The sequence below is a fragment of the Gopherus flavomarginatus genome, chromosome 4, assembly GCF_025201925.1.
Source record: "Gopherus flavomarginatus isolate rGopFla2 chromosome 4, rGopFla2.mat.asm, whole genome shotgun sequence".
NCBI lineage: Eukaryota > Metazoa > Chordata > Testudines > Testudinidae > Gopherus > Gopherus flavomarginatus.
The window spans coordinates 216450769-216475223 of record NC_066620.1 but is presented as its reverse complement, the minus strand read 5'-3'; the positions used below and the strand labels follow the sequence as shown (position 1 = coordinate 216475223).

General features: G+C 55.9%; 1 protein-coding gene across 6 annotated transcripts in view; it reads right to left on the bottom strand.

Annotated features, from left to right (window-relative positions):
- Positions 1–10141: 10141 nt before the first annotated feature.
- Positions 10142–24455, bottom strand: part of DNMT3A (DNA methyltransferase 3 alpha) — a 284321-nt gene continuing 270007 nt past the window's right edge. For 3 of the 6 annotated variants that reach the window (XM_050948761.1, XM_050948762.1, XM_050948763.1), the window contains 4 exons: positions 15855–15940; positions 11921–11990; positions 10962–11080; positions 10142–10373 (listed from right to left, as the gene is read on the bottom strand). In XM_050948761.1, coding sequence (XP_050804718.1) covers positions 10232–10373; positions 10962–11080; positions 11921–11990; positions 15855–15940 — 417 coding nt within the window. In that variant the 3' untranslated portion in view covers positions 10142–10231. Of the gene's footprint in view, positions 10374–10961; positions 11081–11920; positions 11991–15839; positions 15941–21222; positions 22673–24455 lie in introns of those variants that run through there. The other 3 variants (XM_050948759.1, XM_050948765.1, XM_050948764.1) reach the window with 3 other exon arrangements.

Here is a 24455-nt window from a genome sequence, read left to right as displayed (position 1 = left end):
CCCCAGAGGCCACGGCCCAAGTGCAGCGGAGCGGTCAGCACCCTGTGCCTATGGCACTGGCACCTGCAGATGCAGCAGCCTTGGCCCAGGGCCTGCCAGCTGGCTGGAAGGCTCTGAGCTGGGATCAGTGCCAGGCCCTGCCAGGGTGCCCCATGCTCGGCACTGGGACCTGTCTGCCCTCAGCTGTGGAGTGATGGTAGAACCCGGACACCAGGCTGAGAACGGCTGGAGCCAAGTCGCTCGGCATGCAGCGCCCCTGCACTGTGTTCCCCCAGGGGCCTTCTCCAGCCAGTGCCAGGACACCTCCCCATTTACTGGCATGGGACTGCCATGCCTGTCTGCCACCCTGTGCCTAGCCCACATTCCAGAGAGTGCCTGCCAGGAGACTAGGCCGGCGCAGCGGGAGCTGCCAATTCTCACCGGCCAAGGCCTCCTCCTGCTCTCACAGCTCCTGGCCTATTGCGCCACACAGTGACCTGGGTCTCACGCTGCAGAGGGCAGATTCGGGATCCTGCACCGTGGCAGCCCCTTTTCAGCATGGCTACACCTACAGGTTTGTGCCCCTCACCGAATCCCGGGTGTGTGCCAGTAAGTGGAGCTCAGGTGTGCCGGCAGAGATAGCAAAGGGCCAGGACCTGGGAGGGCAGAGATGGAACAGGAGCTGGAATTGGGGTCTGTAACAGAACAAGAATCAAGCGTACGGAGTGCCAGCCCTGCTGTGCGGGGGCAGAGTGGAGGGACCGGGGCAGGTACCGGATGCAGCGCTCGGCAGGGCGCTGCTAGCCCGGCATGGGATGGAAAAGATGCTGCTTTGTGACAAGCACAGATGATAGGCCAGCTAGCTGGCTACACGAGGCAGGCCTCCCTGGGCCAGGCTTTGCCGCAGTGGATGAACTCAGGTTGCCAAGTTCTCCTAGTCTAATAACCTGGAGCGCCACTTCTCACACAAGGGTCTGCAGCAAGAATTCACCCTAGGATTCAGCGCTGGGGGTAGGAGGAGGTGCTCAGGGGTATTTGCCAGGAGAGGCCCTGGCCATCTGACCCTGACTGACGCTTTGAGGCCAAGGCCCGTTTCCCTCAGTAGGCACGTGCCCAGGAGCTGATGGTGCGAGGTGCACCCCCAGCACACTGGGAGTGCATTACATGCCGATCTGCAATGGCTCTGCTGGACTCGGTGCTGCCACGAGCAGGGCCTGGACCATAATGCAGGCAGAGGAGCAGCATCAATGTCCCAACACTCATGTCACACTGGGGTTGGCCGGCTGTAATGTCCCCACAGACGCCTCCATGCCCAGGGGCCGGTTCCCACTAGTGAGATCTGACAGCAACACAGATGGGACCGATGGGCACCCACAATGCCAAGGACCCCACACACCGAGACAAGAGGAGGCGACACAAAGCACATGACCGTGGGACTTTTTTCTTTTTTTTTTTTTCCTTTTTTTGCACAAAAACAGTACATTTATTCAAGTGTTCTCCAGCACAAGTACATTAGAAAGGAGCTTTTCTTTTGTATATTCTTCTGGGCACCAAAGGAAAAAGAAATGGATGAAGGCGAAACGGACAGACTTCCTACATCTGCTGCACGCATTGACCTTTTTAATTAGTTCATAACAGCTATGTCACGAGCAATACTTACACAGAGATACAACAGAACACCGGGGCGGGGAGAGGCCGAGGGGCCCCTTCCTGCCAGGTTGCAGAACCATACTGTGAAATGTACATTATTTATTGTCAATAAATATAGAAGCGACCCTAAAAAAACCAAAACATAGCGGCTGAAGGATGCTGGAACCAGAAACCAAATAACCCTAATCATAAAAAAAGGAAAGAAAGAAAATGAAAAGGTGGGGAGAGGTGGGTGTCAGCTGCATGGAATGTACACTAGAGAGGCCCTAGTGCTGGGGACTCAAGCCAAATCATAGGGAACAGGCAACGTTATTACCAACGTCTCTACAGAAGAGTTTATTCTTCAGGATGAATAAATGATTTCCCACAAATAGTTAAGCATCAGCTACTTCAATGCCTAGGCTAAAACACATGAAATCTCTCATTTCAGTTTCAAGTACAAAGTTAAAATGCCTTTTGTTTTTTTAATAATAATATAGAAGAGTAAAATAATAATAGTGCTCTTTGAAACTCCACAAGAAAACAAAACAAACAGTCATTGTCCAGACAGCAGACTTCATTTAACAATATAGATTTTTAATAAAATGTTTTAGCACCTTGTTTGTCACCTACTCCCTCGGCGGATTGTTAAGGAATTTAGGCTTTTTTGTTTTCGATATAGGGCTGTGCAACAAAATTTGCTTTTTGCTTTTTGAAAAAAAAAAAGTGTTGGGTATTTAAAAAAAAAAAATCTCAATTCTCCCTGTCTGTGTCCCGAGGCTACAGGCTGGGATGCGGGTGGCTTATGTCACATGCTCCCGGAGACAGAGACTGGGGAATCTGAAAAACAAACTGCCTGAAAACGCTGCCAAAGGGCCATTCCCAGAGTTTCCAGTTTGTGGAGCAACAGGAACCTGCTTTTCCCACTGGGCTCTGCCATGGGGGGGGGTCCCTGCACCCCCCTGCAGGCCTGGTCCCCCCACATTCACACCAGCCTCACGCAGGACCTGTTCCCTTGCAGCCAGTGGTGGCTCCTGGTGGAAAGCTGGTGGGAGGGTGGTGCTGGGCCCCAGGCCTCCCCAGGTATAGCATTGCCAGGCTCACAGCTGAACAAGAGGTCAGAGAAGCAATGGCTCCACAGGTCTCTGCTGAGACCCAGGCAGGAGGGTGGGAGCCTGGGACCCCCGTCCTGCCACCTTTACCAAAATGTAAAGATGAAAGAACCGGTGCTGCTAACGTGGCTCTGCTTGGCCTGCAGCGCCTGCCACTCCAAATGCGCCCACCCTCCCTCCGCGACCTTCCGCAGCCTCCCCCCAGTTCATGCACAGTTATTGGGGGTTCACAGATTCCCCACTTAGCACCAGTCACATAGTAGAGAGATAGGAGGGCAGAGGCACCCATGGCTGACCCCCACCCCCCGGGCCATCTCCCCTCATGAGTCGTGCATGCTGGGCCGTGACAGGCCCCTGCTGCCTCTTGGGGGGGGCAGCCCCTGCCCCCCCTTAAAGGAAAACTGCAATATGAATAAGAGACTCAAACTCCCTCCCCAGCGAGTTGCAGAGAAGAGCAAACCATGAGAGAGACCCCAGTCCCCCGGGAAGCTGCCATGGGAGCGCCTGAGAGGCAGGGCAGGGAGCGGAGGGGCCGGCCGGCAGGGCCAGCTGCTGGAAGGGACGTGCTACCCTCCATTGGAGATGGACCTGCTGTGAAATTAGCAAGCACCCACAGGCAGGCCCCGGTAGCCTCCCTTCCACCCACGGTGCCCTGCCCTGCCCAGCAGAGAGAAGTGTCAGGCCCTGAGAGACCCCGGCACCATTCACAGTTATGGGGAGCGAGACAGTGACAGGGATGGCGGCGAGCCGCTCGACCCCCTGCGCTTTAGCACCAAGCCCTGCAGTTTTCCTTTAAGAACCAGCCCCGAGTGCCAAGGGGCCTGCGCCGCACGGCCCCCACCCTCCTCAGGGGACCCTGGGAGCGCTCGGCCCAGGCTCCTCCCAGCCAGAGGCCTTGGCCACACAGCTGGTGCTGCAGGCTGGCGCAGCCCCAGTGGGCGTGGTGGGGAACGGCTGCCATGGCATTGACACCTGCTGAGACCCCAGGCCTTAGAACCCTCAGGCTGGTCCAAGCCCGTCCTCGTCCTGCGCACGGAGCGGCAGGGCCCTTCCCACGGGCCAGTGCCGCCACAACGGGCAGGGCTAAGCCCTCAACCTGCCGGCTCTGCCAGCGTGGCTCTGCCCTGACCGCTGCCTGCAGCTCTCAGGCCGCCGGGGATGGGAACCGAGGAGGAAGAGACCTTTAGGGCCACCATCCTGCTGGAGCTGGACCCGCCATGGGGAGGCTGAGGGGGCTGGGGAGGCAGGGAGCCTGCTTCCAGGGGCAGGTTTAGGGCTGCTGGAGCGGAGGCGGGGATGGCTGACGGCCCAGTGCTCCTCACCTTTCCATGCGCTGGCAGGGAGTGAGGGCAGCTCCCCTGGCACCTCACCCAGGGCGTTAGAACTCCTGCGAGTGAGCCTAGGTGCACTGGCTCTTCCCACAGCCCCGTGTGTCTGGGGGAGGGACGCAGACCCGGCAGGCAGGATCCCCCTGTGCCCAGGACCCCGCTCGGTTTCCCTCAGCAGATCCCTGCATCTATGGCTTTGAAGGGGGCTGCCCCCCGTGCTGCGGGGCGTGTGCACTCATTGGCTCTTTTGGCTCGTCTCTGGTACTTGGCGTGAAAGCAGGGGCAGCTCCCATAGCCATGCCCAGCACAGCAAGAGCCATTCTCTCCCACCCAGCGATTTAGTGCCACCAGAGGCCCTATGTCTGAAATGGAGTGGGCCCCGGCCCCAGTGACATGGGGGCGAGGCTGTCCCTGCTGCAAACAGGGGCCACAGTACCTGGGATGGTCTGCCCCAGGCAGGGGCTGCGATGCCTGGTACAGGCAGTGTGCTCAGGTGCTGGGCAAGGCAGGGCTCCTACCCCACTCCCACCAGGCTGGGCACAGAGCTACTCTCAGGGGGGTGCCCCAGGCCCGTATGCAGATATGACCCAGCCACTTCTCACCAAGCCAATAGCAGTTGGCTGGCGCAGTGGGGTCAGCAGCCCCATGCCGGTGGGTGTAGAACAGCCCTTAAAGGGAATGCAAGAATTCAGGGTAGGGATCTGTGACCCTCGCCTGGCCCAGGGTTGAGTGGTGACCCATAGGGCTAGGCATGGCCAGCCCCGTCCCAGAGCCCTCCCAAGTTCTTGCACTAACAGAGCCTGCCAGTGTGCGCATGCGAGCACACTAGGAGCCGTTCCGGTTCCCTGGCCGTGCACACAGCCTGCACGCATATGGCCTGGCTGTGTGTGCCGCTGTCCAGGTGTGTGCGCCACCATTCCCGTGGGCATGGGAGGCCAGCCGAGTGTGCGCTGGGGGGGAGGCACTGTCCTCATGTGGACATATGGGGGCAGGGAATGATCAAGGGGCTGGGGCACATGACTTATGAGGAGAGGCTGAGGGAACTGGGATTATTTAGTCTGCAGAAGAGAAGAATGGGGGGGGGGGATTTGATAGCTGCTTTCAACCACCTGAAGTGGGGTTCCAAAGAGGTTGGAGCTCGGCTGTTCTCAGTGGTGGCAGATGACAGAACAAGGAGTAATGGTCTCAAGTTGCAGTGGGGGAGGTTTAGGTTGGATATTAGGAAACACTATTTCACTAGGCGGGTGGTGAAGCACTGGAATGGGTTCCCTAGGGAGGTGGTGGAATCTCCATCCTTAGAGATTTTTAAGGCCCGGCTTGACAAAGCCCTCCCTGGGATGATTTAGTTGGGGATTGGTCCTGCTTTGAGCAGGGGGTTGGACTAGATACCTCCTGAGGTCCCTTCCAATCCTGATAATCTAGGACTGCCATGGTCTGTATGTACAAGGACAGGGGCTGCCACTGGCCATGTACGCGTGTTCCTTTGTCTTTGTGTGCATATGGGGTGGAGCGTTCCCCAGTCTGCATGTGCACACGCATGCTCCTCTGAGGGTACGTGTGCCACTGTGAGTGTGTGCTCAGATGTGTGTGTTCATTCCCACTGTCCGTGTGTGCGCATGGGGTGTGCTCCATTATCTGTATCTGTGCGCATGGGGTGTGTGTTCCATTGTCTGTGTGTGCATGGAGTGTGTGTGTTCCATTGTCTGTGTGTGCGCATGGGTGTGTGTGTTCCATTGTCTGTGTGTGCGCATGGGGAGGAGGTGTTCCATTGTCTGTATGTGCGCATGGGGGTGTGTGCGTTCCATTGTCTGTGTGTGCATGGGGTGTGTGTGTGTTCCACTGTGTGTGTGTGCACGGAGTGTGTGTATTCCATGGTCTGTGTCTGCGCATGGGGAGGAGGTGTTCCATTGTCTGTGTGCGCGCCTGGGGATGTGTGTGTTCCATTGTCTGTGTGTGCACATGGGGAGGAGGTGTTCCATTGTCTGTGTGTGCGCATGGGGGTGTGTGTGTTCCATTGTCTATGTGTGTGCATGGGGTGTGTGTGTTCCATTGTCTGTGTGCGCATGGGTGTGTGTGTGTTCCATTGTTTGTGTGTGTGTATGGGGTGTGTGTGTTCCATTGTGTGTGCGCGCATGGAGGTGTGTGTGTTCCACTATGTGTGCGCATGGGTGTGTGTGTGTTCCATTGTCTGTGTGTGTGCATGGGGTGTGTGTGTTTCATTGTGTGTGTGCGCATGGGTGTGTGTGTGTTCCATTGTTTGTGTGTGTGTATGGGGTGTGTGTGTTCCATTGTGTGTGCGCGCATGGAGGTGTGTGTGTTCCACTATGTGTGCGCATGGGTGTGTGTGTGTTCCATTGTCTGTGTGTGTGCATGGGGTGTGTGTGTTTCATTGTGTGTGCGTGCATGGGGGTGTGTTCCATTCTGTGTGTGCGCACATGGGGTGTCTTTCATTGTCTGTGTGTGCATGGAGTGTGTGTGTTCCATTGTCTGTGTGTGTACATGTTTCACTGGGGGGGGCTGTTACAGGGTGGGAAGGCAAGGTTCCATCATTCGCGTGGGTACGTGAGTGCGGTTTTGACTGTCTGTCGGGGGTGGCCAGTGTCCCTCTGTCCATGTGTGTCTGGGGGTGCATGTGCAATCACTGCCCAGCCCCTCCTGGCACACAGAGGGAGGATTCTGCAGCGCTGGACGTTGGCCTGGCTCTGGGAGTCTCACTGCTGCCTCCCCAGGAGAGGAAGGGCAGTGCCAAGTGCCGTGGAATCACTCTCTGGGCAGGGAGCTGGACCTGGCTTGGGTCACTGGTGGGTCTGGCCCTGAGGGGCCGTGTGCTGCCCACCGCACGGTCCCGTCACACAGCTCCACAGCGGGTTGCCGAGCTGGGCCAGGGCGCAGTGGGGCCTCATGCTCCGGCACGGGCAGGAGGGAGGGAATCTCCTTAGCCTGTTTCTAAAATTCCTTTACAAATATTTTCAAAATGAGCCTCAGGCTTGTCTCCATGGCAAGTCCCTGCCCGGCAGCTCCTGTCGCTGTTAGCTCATTAGTTGTCCCCCGGAAACATTTGGTTTCCAGGCCCAGTGGATCCTCCCCTTAGGCAGGGGGGCAGGGTCCTTTAGCAGTGGCTGGGCTCTACCTGCCCAGCTCCTGGATCCCAATAGGGAAATCCTGTGCTGGGGCAGTGCCCACACAGGATGGTGCTGCCACTGCCTGGCCAGCTGGGGCGCTGTAGTCACACGCTGGGCAGTAATTAGCTAAGGAGACAAGCCCTGGGTGTTTCCAAACGGGCAGCGTGGGGCGGGTGTTACTGAGGGGGCGGGGCAATGGGAAGGGTGGGGTGGGCATTACCAAGGGGGCTGGCCAATGGGCAGAGGGGGATGGGCATTACCTAGGGGGCTGGCCAATGGGCGGGGTGGGGTGGGTGTTACCAAGGGGGTGGGGCAATGAGCAGGGTGGAGAGGCTGTTATCGAGGGGGTGGGGCAATGGGCTGGGTGGGGTGACAATTATGAAGGGGGCGGGGCAATGGGCAGGGTGGGGTGGGTGATACCGAGGGGGCGGGGCAATGGGCAGGGTGGGTGTTACTGAGGGGGCGGGGCAATGGGCAGGGTGGGGTGGGTGTTACTGAGGGGGTGAGGCAATGGGCGGGGTGGGTGTTACCGAGGAGGCGGGGCAATGGGTGGGGTGGGTGTTACCGAGGGGGTGGGGCAATGGGCAGGCTGGGGTGGGTGTTACCGAGGGGGTGGGGAAATGGGCAGGGTGGGGTGGGTGTTACCGAGGGGGTGGGGCAATGGGCAGGCTGGGGTGGGTGTTACCGAGGGGGTGGGGAAATGGGCAGGGTGGGGTGGGTGTTACCGAGGGGGTGGGGAAATGGGCAGGGTGGGGTGGGTGTTACTGAGGGGGTGAGGCAATGGGTGGGATGGGGTGGGTGTTACCGAGGGGGTGGACAGCGGCAGACAGCCCTGGGCACGGCTAAGAGGGGCTGGCCAATGGCAGCCCAGGGAAGTTATCGAGATGGTGGCTGATCAGTGCCCTTGTAACAAGACTCAGGCTGGGGCGTCTGCCCGCGGGACGACACCCATGGGTGTTGGGAAAGCCCCCTCCAAGCTGCTCTCCCCTTGGCAGACTCAGCAGAGAGGCCAAGACAGACACCAGGCTCCTCCCGGGCCTGCTGTTCCAGGGCACACTGGCAAATGCCCCTGGAGGACCAGATCCTCCACTGGTGCCAACTGGCTGTGGCTGGGCACGTGGCCTGGACCGGTTAGCTTTGGCCATGTGCCCACCTGAATGTACCACCCCTCGAGGCTGTCCTAAGGTTCTCTCTGGAATCTCACCCTGCCCAGCTGGTGCCGCTCTGCAGCGGATGCTTGTGCCCGAAGTGCCCGCGGCACCTGCTGGCTTTCCCCCAGCGTGCTGCATAGGCAGGTGCCCAGGGGAAGTTGCCTCTGCTCTGCCTGCCCAGGCTGTCAGGCTCGTGCTGGGCCACCAGCCCCTGAAATCCCCCCATCTGAAGATGCTGCTCTTCTGGCTCTGCTGGAGAGTCTCCCTCAGGGGGGCCTGCCAATGTAATTCCTCGTCTAGCCCTCGCCCCAGGCCGGCCCTTCGCCTCCTGCCCCGCAGAGCATGTGCCCTCCACCCAGGCCACGAGGGGCAGTGTGCTGATGGCTGGTGGGAAGGGACAGCACAGCTGCAGTTCAATCAAGTACTAAAAGAAACAGAATTCACAGCGTCCACAGAAAGAGAGAACCAGCCTCCCTGCCGGGCCAGGAGCACCCCACAGGGCAGCCGGAGCTCTGCCCTACGCCCCTGGGCCTGGATGAGCAATGGGGGGCATCTGCCCGGCCCTCCTCCCCACCTCGGCATGAACCTACAGTCAAGTTCTTCATTCTACAACAAAGAGACAAGAAGAATCAAAGATGGCATCAGCTTCTCAGTATAAAACTGCAGCCTGTGAATTCGGAGGTGACCCAAAGCATCGCTTTGCCCGGTGCTGAACCCCAGCCCAGGGGCTGGGGGAGGGGAGCCCCTCAGAAAAGAGCACCCAAAGGCGACGTACACAGAAAAGCACCAGTACGTTTGTGTGTTGTTATTCTCTGGCGAGGGCTTTCTCTCCCCCTGGCCCCAACGGGCGGGCGGGCGGGCATGCGGGGGCAGCCCCAAACCTGCTTCTTCCCAGTGCATGGGAGGGGGGCCTTCCTTTTAGAAAATAAAAAGGTTATTGCATGACATGGGACGGAGACTGCCTCTCGTCCCTCCCCCGCACTGCCCGCGGGGGCGGGGGACCAGTACCTCCCCTGCCCCCGGCACTGAGTCTGCACTGGTTCCCCTCCTGCGCAGCTCTCTGGAAAGCCCTGGCACGTAAGGCAACATGGAAGCTGATGTTTTGACTCACCCCACTGTTTAAAAGCACCATTATGAAGTCAGGTTGTACAGTAGTAACAGTACCTTTTATATATATATCTATCTATCTCTCATATCTATCATATATATATAAACTGTAAACAAGAGGTAACAGCGGCATCTAGGAACTGCTTTCTTCAAGGTTTCCTGTGTGGTAGGCACCCGAAATACTGTAGAAAAGTGTGTGGTGTGGTGCATGTTCTTGGCTTCCCTGCTAGTAGGTTTTGCTTTGCATCACCAGTGATGGTGCTGGTAGAAGTAAGTAAGGCTCAGTGCTGGAAGTTACGGCGCAGGCTGAGCACTCCCTGCTTTGTGCTCCTACGCTCACCAGACCAGAGACAAAACTCGAGCTCAGAGCGACAGGCCGACAGAACCTTGCTTTCGCGTTCCCCTCTCTAGGCTTGGGTTTCTGCTAGCGTTTCCTGCTGGCTTTGCCCTCCTGCTACGACAATGCTTGCTCACAAGCTCGGGAAAGCCTCTTGCCTCGCTCGCAGCTTCGAGAAGCAGAAACCAAACTAACAGAAAAACCCATCCAGAAAAGAGCGGAAAATTAAAAGGTTACCAAAAAAAAAAACGGTTTTTGTTTTTTTTTAAATAGGCTAAAAGCTGAACATTGAAAATTCAGGAGAGGACACCGAACCCTTTCGCTTGGGGAGACGCGGTGGATTCCCATCGGGTTTAATCCTTTCTCTCTTCTGGGTGCTGATTTTTCTCTTGTTCCACATTTTCACTTCTCTTCTCATGGGTGGTTTTATTTCTGATTTGTTCCACTTCACTAGTTCCTGTGTGTCTTAAATGCAGGCAAAGTATTCCTTCAGGGGAGCAAAGAGATGGCGGATCACCGGCACGCTCCAAGATCTGCCTAGCAGTCTCTGCCGGGCCAGGCGGCTCATGTTGGAGACATCTGTGTAATGAACCGGGAAGCCAAAGACCCTGCATGGAAAGGAGGGGACAGGAAGAGCACAGGTTAGCTGATTTCCTGCCACAGGAATCCTCCTTTTGGAGCCACTTAGCAGCTGGCAGGATCCGGGCTTGACGGTAACCTTCTCGGGTCCACGTCGGTGCACTGTAAAGGTGCTCAGACCCCAGGTGACGGGCTCGGTGAGGAAACCTGGGCAGACAGCCGGGCTCGCAAAGGGCAAAGCAGAACTGCAGAGGGGCTCAGGTGTGCGTCCAGGGCTGCGCTGCCCGCTGGAGAAGTGGCAGGTGAAGGACATGAAGCTTGACTCATGGAGGGGTGAGCGAGGTGGAGTCAGTCGGGCTAAGAGAACTTGGTTTGCTTCAAGCCAACAAACGAGCTCCTGCTCTGAGATGCAGCTCCCCCTCGGCCCTTAACGACAGAGCTCCCCTGATGCATTCAGAGCCATCCAGTCCTCCGGCACAACCAGCAGACGAGCAGTACGCATCCCCAGGCCTCCCTTCCCAGGCTACCGGTGCTGACAGGGCCCATCCGCCCTGGGAGCTCAGCCCAGAGACGGTGCAAACCCAGGCAGTCGCCCCACCCCCTCAGGCCAGCAGTACCTCTCCATCTCCGTGCACCACAGGATGTCCTCCTTCTCGTTCATGAAGACGGGGAAATGCTGGTCCTTGCCCTGCTTGATGGAGTTGGAGCGAGTGGTGATAGTTCGCACTTTGCTGAACTGGAAAGGACAAAGCAAAACGCTCTGAGCAAACCACTCCCCTGCCCAGCTAACATGGCCTAGATGGGGGCCCAGCTGGGCAGCCCCCAAGAGCTGCTCCGAGGGAGCCTGGCTGCTCAGAGCAGTCTCAGGTTTCTCGCTGGCCCAGACCTTTATGGATTATTCTCATTTATCCCCAACCTCTGCCGGCTCCAGACTTGCTCTGGAGGGAGGGTGGAGTTCCCACATCCGGCCTGGTCCCTTGGCAGCAACTAGGCTAGTCTGTCGCTCCCCTCTCCTGGTCACTAGGTCCCGCCTGCAGCCAGGCTGGAATCGCCAGCATCCCCCCAAGCCCCTTGCTGCACTCTGGCGCCCCGCTGCGGTGGCTGCGCGGCCATGACAGCGCAGACCAGGGATTCTGTCTCAAGTGAGCCCACAGGAAGGGGGGTCAGCCCTTCTTCAGCAATGGCACAGCCCCTCCAAGCTCCCTGGGGAGCGAGCTGAGCATCCTTCTCAGACGTCCAACAGGGCCAAAGCAGGCGCCTTCTCCCTACTGCCAAGAGCTGCACAAATGTCACAGACCCAGTCTCCTCATGAAGGGATTCCCAACCGCTCCCGAATTGTGCCCCATGTCTGGCCCCCTCTGCCTGTCTCACTGGCTGGCTGGGATCTGCTGTGGTCTGCCCCATTGGCCATGGCCCCACCTCGGCCTAAATCCCAAAGCGATACAGTGCAGTGCGTGCCCCCTCCCACTTCAGCGCAGGGGCTGATGCCGTCCTGTGTCGGGACACAGCCCAACTCCCAGGGCTACGCTCCAGTGCCTCCTGGCCCTGGCTGCCCCAAGGGGGCTCAGACGCTGACCTTTGCTATCCTGCCGTGCTCCAGGCACTCCTGAAGTTCCAGCTTATCGTTCACTGTAGATGCCAACGGCCTAGGAGACAAAAAAGTGGGGAGCTTGAGAATGGGCATTAGCTCTGCATTCAGTCCTGCTGCCACTTGCCAGGTGTGCCTTCCGGGGGGCTGGGTTCCCACCCGTGCCCCTTACCCAGGGTGCCTGTACGCCCCTCCGGGGGCTGGCCGCGCACACTGCGCCTGTATCCGCTCCGGGGGCTGGCTGCGCACACGGCGCCTGTACCCTCTCTAGGGGCTGGCTGTACCTCCTCCGGGGACTGGCCGTACCTCCTCCGGGGACTGGCCGCGCACACGCGCCTGTATCCCCTCTGGGGGCTGGCCACACACACGGCGCCTGTACTCCCTGAGGGGGACTGGCCGCGCACACGGCGCCCGTATCCCCTCCGGGGGCTGGCTGCACACACGGCACCTGTATCCCCTCCGGGGGCTGGCCACGCACATGGTGCCTGTATCCCCTCCGGGGGCTGGCCACGCACACGGCGCCTGTACCCCCTCCAGGGCCTGGCTGCGCAGACGCGCCTGTATCCCCTCCGGGGGCTGGCCACGCACACGGCGCCTGTACTCCCTGAGGGGGACTGGCCGCGCACACGGCGCCTGTATCCTCTCCGGGGGCTGGCCGCGCACAAGGCACCTGTATCCCCTCCAGGGGCTGGCCGCACACACGGCGCCTGTACCCCCTGTAGGGGCTAGCTGTACCCCCTCCAGGGACTGGCCGCGCACACACACCTGTATCCCCTCCGGGGGCTGGCCACACACACGGCGCCTGTATCCCCTCCGGGGGCTGGCCGCGCACACGGCGCCTGTATCCCCTCCGGGGGCTGGCCGCGCACACGGCGCCTGTACTCCCTGAGGGGGACTGGCGGCGCACACGACACCTGTATCCCCTCCGGGGGCTGGCCATGCACACGGCGCCTGTACTCCCTCCGGGGACTGGCCGCGCACACGGCACCTGTATCCCCTCCGGGGGTTGGCTGCGCATACGGCGCCTGTACCCCCTCCGGGGGCTCGCCGTCCACATGGCACCTGTATCCCCTCCAGGGGCTGGCTGTATACCCCTCCGGGGCTGGCCATGCACACGGCGCCTGTACTCCCTCAGGGGACTGGCTGCGCACACAGCGCCTGTACCCCCTCCGGGGGTTGGCTGCGCACACGGCGCCTGTACCCCCTCCGGGGGCTCGCCGTCCACACGGCACCTGTATCCCCTCCAGGGGCTGGCTGTATACCTCTCTGGGGCTGGCTGTGCACACGGTGCCTATATCCCCTCCGGGGTCTGGCTGCGCACACGGTGTCTGTACCCCCTCCGGGGACTGGCCGCGCACACAGCGCCTGTATCCCCTCCAGGGGCTGGCCGCGCACATGGCGCCTGTATCCCCTCCGGAGGCTGGCTGTATCCACCTCCGGGGGCTGGCCGAGCACATGGCGCCTGTATCCCCTCCGGGGGCTGGCCGCGCACACGGCGCCTGTATCCCCTCCGGGGGCTGGCTGTACACCCTCCAGGGACTGGCCGCGCACAGGGCGCCTGTATCCCCTCCAGGGGCTGGCTGTACCCCCTCCGGGGACTGGCCGCACACATGGCGCCTGTATCCCCCCTGGGGACTGGCTGCGCACATGGCGCCTGTATCCCCTGGGGGCTGGCCCCGCACACGGCGCCTGTATCCCCTCCGGGGGCTGGCTGTACCCCCTCCGGGGACTGGCCGCGCACACGGCGCCTGTATCCCCTCCGGGGACTGGCTGCACACAGTACCTGTATCCCCTCCAGGGGCTGGCTGTACCCCCTCCGGGAACTGGCCGCGCACATGGCGCCTGTATCCCCTCCAAGGGCTGGCCGTGCGCAGGGCGCCTGTACCCCCTCCAGGGACTGGCCGTGCGCAGGGCGCCTGTACCCCCTCCGTGGGCTGGCTGTGCAGCAGGGCAGGCAAGGGCCCGCTGACAGTGCTAACAGTCCAGGGCTGTGCAGGGCTCCCAGGCACACAGTCCCACTGACCACCCACTCACCCCATAATTGCCCCCAGGCAGCCTTGTGGGTGGATCCATTACCCATTGGCGTGGGGGGGGGCAGCTCGTGGGCAGATCCATTACCCTTGGGGAGAGGGGGAGCAGCTTATGGGCACAGCCGTTACCCATGGCGGGAGGGGAGCAGCTCGTGGGCAGATCCATTACCCTTGGGGAGAGGGGAGGCAGCTCGTGGGCAGATCCATTACCCATTGTGTGGGGGGGCAGGTCGTGGGCAGATCCATTACCCTTGGGGAGAGGGGGAGCAGCTTATGGGCACAGCCGTTACCCATGGTGGGAGGGGAGCAGCTCATGGGCAGATCCATTACCCTTGGGGAGAGGGGGGCAGCTCATGGGCAGACCCATTACCCATTGTGTGGGGGGGGCAGCTCATGGGCAGATCCATTACCCTTGGGGAGAGGGGGAGCAGCTTATGGGCAGAGCCGTTACCCATGGCAGGGGGGAGTGCAGCTTGCGGGCTGATCCGTAACCCGGGTGGAGGAGGGGGAGCAGGTCGCGGGCTGATCCATTACCCATGAGGGAGGGGGAGCAGCTTGTGGAGTGATCCATTAGCAATGGGGACGGAGGTAGAGTAAGTCATGGATCAATGCATTAGCCATGGCAGCAGGAGGTACAGCAGCTCGTGGACCGATGCCTAAGCAATAGAGGAAGAAGCAGAGAGGCTCATGGGGAAGCGAAAGCAGCTCCTGGACTGATCCATCAGCAATGGGTGGGAGAAAGCAGGTGCCGTAGCTCATGAACTGATCTGTTCAGAATGGAGCAGCCCCTGGGTCAATCGGGGCGGGGGTGGGGTGCACTGATCCATTAGCAGTGGAGGTGGGGAGGAGAAAGCAGCTTGTGGACTAATCCATTACAATGAGGGGAGGCGGCGGAGCAGCTCATGGGCAGATCTATTAGCCATGGATGGGGGGAGGAGGCAGAGCAGCTTGGGACTGGCAATGAACTGAGGAAGCAGAGCGGGTCCTGGACAGATCCATTAGCAATGGGGAAGAGGGGGGGGAGAAAGCAACTCCTGGCCCAATCTGGAGAACTGCCACTTCCTCCTCCAGAGCCAGGAGAGCCAGTTACAACCTCTCGCTGGATGGAGTCACTTGCGCCCCTCTGATCACATTGCTGCTGCAGGGACATGCTCCCTGCCTCTCCCCAGCTGACTCTGGCTATGCTAGAATGGACCACAAACGCCACCACCCCACACTTGACAAACACTCACAACGCATCTGCCCCCCTCTGCGCTGCCTGAAGTCTCACCCTCATCTTACACAGGAGGAAACTGAGGCACGCAAGGGGAAAGGACTCGACAAGGGTCAAGGAGGAAGCTGATGTCAGAGCCTGGAAGAGAACGCAGGAGTCCTGGCTCCCTGGCCTGGGCTCTCAGCCTGCCTATGCAATGAGTCAGGTGCCGAGGGCCATGGGAACACATGACAAACGTTCCTCGAACTGAAAGGGCTGGGCTGGTGGGAGCCATGCCAGGATTCCTGGTGGGGAGAGGAGCTGGGACTCTGCCTCCTTCTGGGAATGTGCTCAGGATAGAAATCAGGAGCTCTGAGCTCCCATGTACCCCCAAAGGCTGCTTTGCAGAGTACAGGGCAAACAGCTGGGGGTGAAATCTACAACCCGATTACGTGCACCCCTCATGGCCTGGGGCTGCCCTGCTTCCAGCATGCAAGGGTGACCTGGCCCCTTCATGCCTTCAGTAGCATTGAACAACAGGCAACAGGCTGATTGCTAAGGGGCTGAAGGGCCCCAAAGGCTGGTTTGAAGAGGCACGATTAACATGAGTTATGCTGGCAATCCCCCGGCCCCTGCTCCGCTATCATGCAAGAAGCAAACGGCCCAAAACTCGGGGTTCTCTCACCATGCTCTCACCAACCTGTTCATACCGGGAAGGTTACCCCAGAAGTACCGGGCCCTGTGCGCTGCAGACACCTCTTTGGCATCAATCATCACTGGGTTGGACTGTAAACAAGGAAAAAAAGCAGTAAAGTAACACAACATGCCCACAGCACAAGTGTGCTGCAACACAGCTCTGTGACATGCTGTAATACTGCATCACAATCCCTAACACAGCACCATGACAGTGCTGCAACACTGCATCACCCCAACATAGTTCCACAACAGTGCTATAAACACTGCGTCCCAGCCACCCAACACAGCTCCATGACTGTCCTGTAAGACTGCATCCCAGCCCCCAAACATCGCCCCACAACAGTGCTGTCACACTGTATCCCACCCTGCCAACACAGCTCCATGACATCACAGCAACACTGCAGCCCAGCCCCCAGGAGAGATCCATGACTGTGCTGGAACACTAAATACCAGCCCCCTAACACAGCTGTATGATAGTTCTATCACTTTGCATTGCAGCCCAAAAACACAACTGCAACACAGCATCCCACTTCCTAACACACTTCTGAGATAGTGCTGAAAACTGCATCCCAGCCCCCAATCAGCTGCAGGACACTGCATCCCAGACACAAACACAGATCCATGACAGTGCTGCAATACGGCATCCCAACCCCAACAGAGCCCCATGACAGTCCTGTCATACTGCATCACAGCCGGCAATACAGCTCCATGACACACTGTATTCCAGCCCCCCAACACAGCTCCACGATATTGCTGTAATACTGCACAGAATCATAGCACTGGAAGGGACCTCCAGAGGTCATCTAGCCCAGTCCCCTGCACTCCTGGCAGGACTAAGTATTGTCTAGACCATCCCTGACAGGTGTTTGTCTAACCTGTTCTTAAAAATCCCCAATGATGGAGATTCCACCACCTCTCTAGGCAATTTATTCCAGTGCTTAACTACCCTGACAGTTAGGAAGTTTTTCCTAATGTCCAACCTAGACCTCCCTTGCTGTAATTTAAGCCCATTGCTTCTTGTTCTGTCCTCAGAGGCTAACAACAACAATTCTTCTCCCTCCTCCTTGTAACAAACTTTTATGTACTTGAAAATTGTTATCATGTCCCCTCTCAGTCTTCTTTTCTCCAGATTAAACAAGCCCAATTTTTTCAATCTTCCCTCACAGATCATGTTTTCTAGACCTTTAATCATTTTTGTTGCTCTTCTCTGGAGTCTCTCTAATTTGTCCACATCTTTCCTGAAATGTGGCAAGCAGAACTGGACACAATACTCCAGTTGAGGCCTAATCAGCATGGAGTAGAGCAGAAGAATTATTTCTCATGTCTTGCTTACAGCACTCCTGCTAATACAGCCCAGAGTGATGTTCGCTTTTTCTGCAACAGCGTTACACTGTTGACCCATATTTAGCTTGTGATCCACTATGACCCCCAGTTCCCTTTCCGCAGTATCCTTCCTAGGCAGTCATTTCCCAGTTTTTATGTGTGCAACTGATTGTTCCTTCCCGAGGGGAGTACTTTGCATTTGTCCTTGTTGAATTTCATCCCCCAATCGCTCGCAACCCCCCCTTGCCCCAGCTGGGTATCGTCCACAAACTTTGTAAGTATACTCTCTATGCCATTATCTAAACCAGGGGTCAGCAACCTTTCAGAAGTGCTGGGCTGAGTCTTCATTTATTCACTCTGATTTAAGGTTTCACATGCCAGTAATACATTTTAATGTTTTTAGAAGGTCTCTTTCTAGAAGTCTATAATATATAGCTAAACTATTGTTGTATGTAAAGTTAATAATGTTTCAAAATGTTTAAGAAGCTTCATTTTAAATTAAATTAAAATGCAGAGCCCCCTAGACTGGTAGCCAGGACCCAGGCAGTGGGAGTGCCACTGAAAAGCAGCTCGTGTGCCGCCTTCAGCATCTGTACCATAGGTTGCCTACCCCGATCTAAATCATTGATGAAGATATTGAACAGAACTGGATCCAGAACTGATCCCTGTGGGATCCAACTTATGTCCTTCCAGTCTGACTGTGAACCACCGATAACTACTCTCTGGGACCAGTTTTCCATCCACCTTATAGTAGCTCCATCTAGGTTGCATTTCCCTAGTTTGTTTATGAGAAGGTCATGTGAAACAATATCAAAAGCTTTACTGAAGTCAAGACAGACCACGTCTACCACTTCCCCCCACCCACAAGGCTTGTTACCCTGTCAAAGAAAGCTATCAGGTTGGTTTGATAGGATTTGTTTTTGACAAATCCATACTGACTGTTACTTATCACAGAATAGAATACCAGGGTTGGAAGGGACTGCAGGAGGTCATCTAATCCAACCCCCTGCTCAAAGCAGGACCACTCCCCACAGATCCCTAAGAGGCCCTCTCAGGGATTGAATTCACAACCCTGGGTTTAGCAGGTCAATGCTCAAACCACTGAGCCATCCCTCCCCTCTTTTCTAGATGTTTGCAAATTGTTTGCTTCATTATTTGCTCCATTATCTTTTCAGGTACAGAAGTTAAGCTGACTGGTCTGTAATTCCCTAGGTTGTCCTTATTTCCCTTTTCATAGATGGGCACTAGATTTGCCCTTTTCCAGTCTTATGGAATCTCTCCCGTCTTCCATGACTTCTCAAAGATAATTGCTAATGGCTCAGATACCTCCTCAGTCAGCTCCTTGAGTATTCTAGGATGCATTTCATCAGGGCTTGGTGCCCCGAAGACATCTAATTTGTAATTTTTGACTTGTTCTTTCCCTATTCTAGCCTCTTCTGATCCTACCTCATTTTCACTGGCATTCACTACGATAGACGTCCAATCGCCACCAACCTTCTTGGTGAAAACCGAAACAAACAAGTCATTAAGCACCTCTGCCATTTCCACATTTCCTGTTATTGTTTCCCCTACAACTGAATAACAGGCCTACCCTGTCCTTGGTCTTCCTCTTGCTTCTAATATATTTGCAGAATGTTTTCTTGTTACCCTTTATCTCTCTGGCTAGTTTGATCTCGTTTTGTGCCTTGGCCTTTCTAATTTTGTCCCTACGTCCTTGTGTTAATTGTTTATATTAATCTTTTGTAATTTGACCTGGTTTTCACTTTTTGTAGGACTCTTTCTTGATTTGTAGATCATTGAAGATCTCCCGGTTAAGCCAGGGTGGTCTCTCACCATACTTCCTATCTTTCCTATGCAGGGGGATACTTTGCTCTTGTGCTCTTAATAATGTTTCTTTCAAAAAAGGCCAAATGTCTTCTATTGTTTTTCCCCTTAGCCCTGGTCTACACTACAAGTTTAGGTCAAGTTTAGCAACAATAGATGGATTTAACCCTGCACCTGTCCACACGACGAAGCCATTTTAGTCGACTTAAAGGGGTCTTAAAATCGATTTCCATAGTCCTCCCCGATGAGGGGATTAGCACTGAAATAGACATCGCTGGGTCAAATTTGGGGGTAGTGTGGACGCAATTTGACGGTATTGGCCTCCGGGAGCTATCTCAGAGTGCTGCACTGTGACTGCTCTGGACAGCGCTCTCAACTCAGATGCACTGGCCAGGTAGACAGGAAAAGCTCCGTGAACTTTTGAATTTCATTTCCTGTTTGGCCAGCGCGGCGAGCTGATCATCACAGGTGACCATGCAGAGCTCATCAGCAGAGGTGACCATGGAGTCTCAGAATTGCAAAAGAGCTCCAGCATGGACTGAACGGGAGGTACTGGATCTGATCGCTGTATGGGGAGATGAATCAGAACTCCATTCCAAAAGACAAAATGCCAAAATATTTGAAAAAAATCTCCAAGGGCATGAAGGGCAGAGGCTATAACAGGGACCCGCAGCAGTGCTGCGTGAAACTTAAGGAGCTCAGGAAAGCCTACCAAAAAACCAAAGAGGCAAATGGCCGCTCCGGGTCAGACCCCCAGACATGCCACTTCACATGAGCTGCATGCAATTCTAGAGGGTGCCCCTACAACTACCCCACCCCTGTACATGGACTCCTGCAAGGGAGTCTCACGCAACAGGGACGAGGATTTTGGGGATGATGAGGTTGAAGATAGCACACAGCAGGCAAGCAGAGAAACCGTTCTCCCCGACAGCCAGGAACTGTTTATCACCCTGGAGACAATACCCTCCCAACCTGGGCTCCCGGACCTTAAAGACGGAGAAGGCACCTGTGATGAGTGTACCTTTGTAAATATAATACATGGTTTAAAAGCAAGCGTGTTTAATGATTAATTTGACCTGAATACTTGGGATGTATTCATGGCCAGTACAGCTACTGGAATGCAGTCAAGCAACATCCGTTCTTTATCTCTCTGTGTTATCCTCAGGAGAGTGATATCAGTCATGGTTACCTGGTTGAAATAGGGGAATTTTATTAAGGGGACATTCAGAGGTGGCTGTTCCTGCTGGGCTGTGTGCCTGGGGCTGAACAGAAACCATCCCTGCTGTTAGCCACGGGGGGTGGGGGGGAGAGAGGGAAGGAATGAAGCAATCATCCCAGAGAATTGGGTATGAGAGAGGGTTTAGTTGGGTTTGTACTGTACATTAAACTGAAAACCACAGTCCCTCCTTTTAAATGGCCAACCCGTTTTAAATGGTCAGCCCAACTCTCCCTTTTTTCCCTCCCACAGCTGCAAATGTTTCAACACTCCTCCTGTTGTCTCTGTCCCAGAGGCTAGCGCAGATAAGAAGGTGAAAAAAATGCGCTTGTGATGAAATGTTCTCTGAGCTCATGCAATCCTCCTGCACTGAAAGAGCCCAGCAGAATGCGTGGAGGCAGACAATGTCAGAGTGCAGGAAAGCACAAAATGAATGTGAGAACAGGAGAGATGCGCGAGAGGATAGATGGCTGGAGCAGAAGGAGCGGTGGTGGCAGCGTGATGAGAGCAGGCAGGATGCAATGCTGAGGCAACTGGAGGATCAAACTGATATGCTCCGGAGTATGGCTGAGGTACAGGATAGGCAGCAGGAGCACAGACAGCCGCTGCAGCCCCTGTGTAACCAACCGCCCTCCTCCCCAAGTTCCATAGCCTCCTCACCCAGACACCCAAGAACACGGGGGGTTCCTGCCACCCAACCACTCCACCCCAGAGGACTGCCCAAGCAACAGAAGGCTGGCATTCAATAAGTTTTGAAGTGCAGTGTGGCCTTCTCCTTCCCTTCTCCCCTCCTTCATCACCCTAACTGGTGCTCCCTGCCTCCACCACCCCTCCCGGGCTACCTTGGCAGTTATCTCCCTATTTCTGTGACTAATTAATAAAGAATGCACGAATTTGAAACAACGACTTTATTGCCACTGCAAGTGGTGATCGAAGGGGGGAGGAGAGGGTGGTTGGCTTACAGGGAAGTAGAATGAACAAAGGGGGTGGGTTTTCAGCAAGGAGAAGCAAACAGAACTTTCACACAGTAGCCTGGCCAGTCATGAAACTGGTTTTCAAAGCTTCTCTGATGCGCAGCACACCCTGCTGTGCTCTTCTAACTGCCCTGGAGTCGGGCTGCATGTAATCAGCGACCAGGCGATTTGCCTCAACCTCCCACCCCGCCATAAACGTCTCCCCCTTACTCTCACAGATATTGTGGAAAGCACAGCAAGCAGTAATAAAGATGGGAATATTGGTTTAGCTGAGGTCTAACTGAGTCAGTAAACTGCACCAGCGCCCTTTTAAACGTCCAAATGCACATTTTACCACCATTCTGCACTTGCTCAGCCTATAATTGAACAGCTCTTGACTACTGTCCAGGGTGCCTGTGTATGGCTTCATGAGCCATGGTATTAAGGGGTAGGCTGGGTCCCCAAGGATAACTATAGGCATTTCAACATCCCCAATGGTTATCTTCTGGTTTGGAAAGTAAGTCCCTTGCTGCAGCCGTTCAGACAGACCAGAGTTCCTGAAGATGCGAGCATCATGTACCTTTCCCGGCCATCCCACGTTGATGTTGGTGAAACGTCCCTTGTGATCCACCAGTGCTTGCAGCACCACTGAAAAGTACCCCTTTCAGTTTATGTACTGGCTGCCAAGGTGGTCCGGTCCCAAGACAGGGATATGCGTTCCGTCTACTGCCCCACCACAGTTAGGGAATCCCAGTGCAGCAAAGCCATCCACTATGACCTGCACATTTCCCAGTGTCACTACCCTTGACAGCAGCAGCTCAGTGATTGCGTTGGCTACTTGGATCACAGCAGCCCCCACAGTAGATTTGCCCACTCCAAATTGATTCCCGACTGACCAGTAGCTGTCTGGCGTTGCAAGCTTCCACAGGGCTATCGCCACTCGCTTGTGAACTGTGAGGGCTGCGCTCATCTTAGTATTCTTGTGCTTCAGGGCAGGGGAAAGCAAGTCACAAAGTTCCATGAAAGCGCCCTTACACATGTGAAAGTTTCGCAGCCACTGGGAATCATCCCAGACCTGCAACACTATGCGGTCCCACCAGTCTGTGCTTGTTTCCTGGGCCCCAAATCGGTGTTCCACGGCATGAACTTGCCCCATTACCACCACGATGTCCAAATTGCCAGGGACCGTACTTAGAGAGAAGTCTGTGTCCAGGTCCTCATCACTCTCGTCACCATGTTGCATTCACCTCCTCGTCTACTTTTGCAGGTTCTGGGTGCTGCATATACTGCAGGATAATGCGCGAGGTGTTTACGGTGCTCATAACTGCTGCGGTGACCTGAGCGGGCTCCATGCTTGCCATGGTATGGCGTCCGCAGAAGAGCAGAGTGGCAGCAGAAGCATGACAATGGTCTGCAGCCCTACTGCACCGTCTGCTGCCAGCAGCACCCAGGACACAACAGTGGTGGCTGAGCTGAGCGGGCTGCATGCTTGCCATGGTATAGCGTCTGCGCGGAAAAAAAGGTGTGAAACAATTGTCTGCCATTGCTGTCACGGAGGGAGGGGTGACTGACGACATGTACCCCAAACCATCCGAGACAATGTTTTTGCCCCATCAGGCAGTGGGAGCTCAACCCAGAATTCCAATGGGTGGTGGAGACTGCAGTAACTGTAGGATAGCTACCCACAGTGCAACACTCTGAAAGTCAACGCTAGCCTTGGTACTGTGGACACACACCACCGACTTAATGCACTTAGTGGAGACACACACAATCGATTGTATAAAATCGCTTCCCAAAAAATCAACTTCTATAAATCCAACCTAATTTCATAGTGCAGACATACCCTTAGACTTGTTTCCCATGAGATCTTACCTACCAACTCCCTGAGTTTGCTGAAGTCGCCTTCTTGATATCCATGGTCTTATTATGCTGTTCTCCTTCCTACCATTCCTTAGAATCATGAACTCTACCATTTCATGATCACTCCCACCCAAGCTGCCTTCCACTTTCCAATTCTCAACCAGTTCCTCCCTATTTGTCGAAATCAAATCTAGAACAGCCTCTCCCCCGGTAGCTTTCTTCACCTTCTGAAATAAAACATGGTCTCCAATACATTCCAAGAACTTGTTGGATAATCTGTGCCCTGCTGTGTTATCTTCCCAACAGATGTTTGGAGAGTTGAAGTCCCCCATCACCACCAAGTCCTGCATGCCAGCCCCCAACACAGCTCCATGACGGCACTGCAACAGTGCATCCCAGCCCCTTATAGAGATCCATGACAGTGCTGCAACACTGCATCACGGTCCACAACACAGCTACATGACAGTACTGTAACACTGCAGACCAGCCACCAATAAAGCTCCATGACACCACAGCAACACTGCATCATAGCCGCCTACATAGCTCCACAAGTGTTGCAACACTGCAGCTCAGCCACCTGCACAAATCCATGACAACACTGCAACACTCCATAACAGCATGCCAAACACTCCACAGCGGTGCTGTAACACTGCAGCCCAGTCCTCTCCAACCTCCACGACAGTGTTGTAACACAGCATCACAAACCCCAACACAGCTGCATGACACTGCTGTAACACTGCATCCCAGTCCTCCAACAATGCTCTAACATTGCATCCAAGCACTGAACACAGCTTCATGTGAGTGCTGGAACACTGCATGGCAGCTCCCAACACAGCTTCATGACTTTGGTGTAACCCTGAATCCCAGTTCCCAACAAACCTCCACAACAGTGCTCCAACGCCGCATCACAGCCCCCAACACAGCTCCATGACAGTGCTGTAACACTGCATCACAACCCTCAGCACAGCTGCATGACAGTGCTCCGACACTGCATCACAGCCCCCAACACAGCTGCATGACAGTGCTCCGACACTGCATCCCAACCCCCAACACAGCTCCATGACAGTGCTCCGACACTGCATCACAGCCCCCAACACAGCTCCATGACAGTGCTCCGACACTGCATCACAACCCTCAGCACAGCTGCATGACAGTGCTCCGACACTGCATCCCAACCCCCAACACAGCTCCATGACAGTGCTCCGACACTGCATCACAGCCCCCAACACAGCTGCATGACAGTGCTCCGACACTGCATCACAGCCCCCAACACAGCTGCATGACAGTGCTCCGACACTGCATCCCAACCCCCAACACAGCTCCATGACAGTGCTCCGACACTGCATCACAGCCCCCAACACAACTCCATGACAGTGCTCTGACACTGCATCACAACCCTCAGCACAGCTCCATGACAGTGCTGTAACAC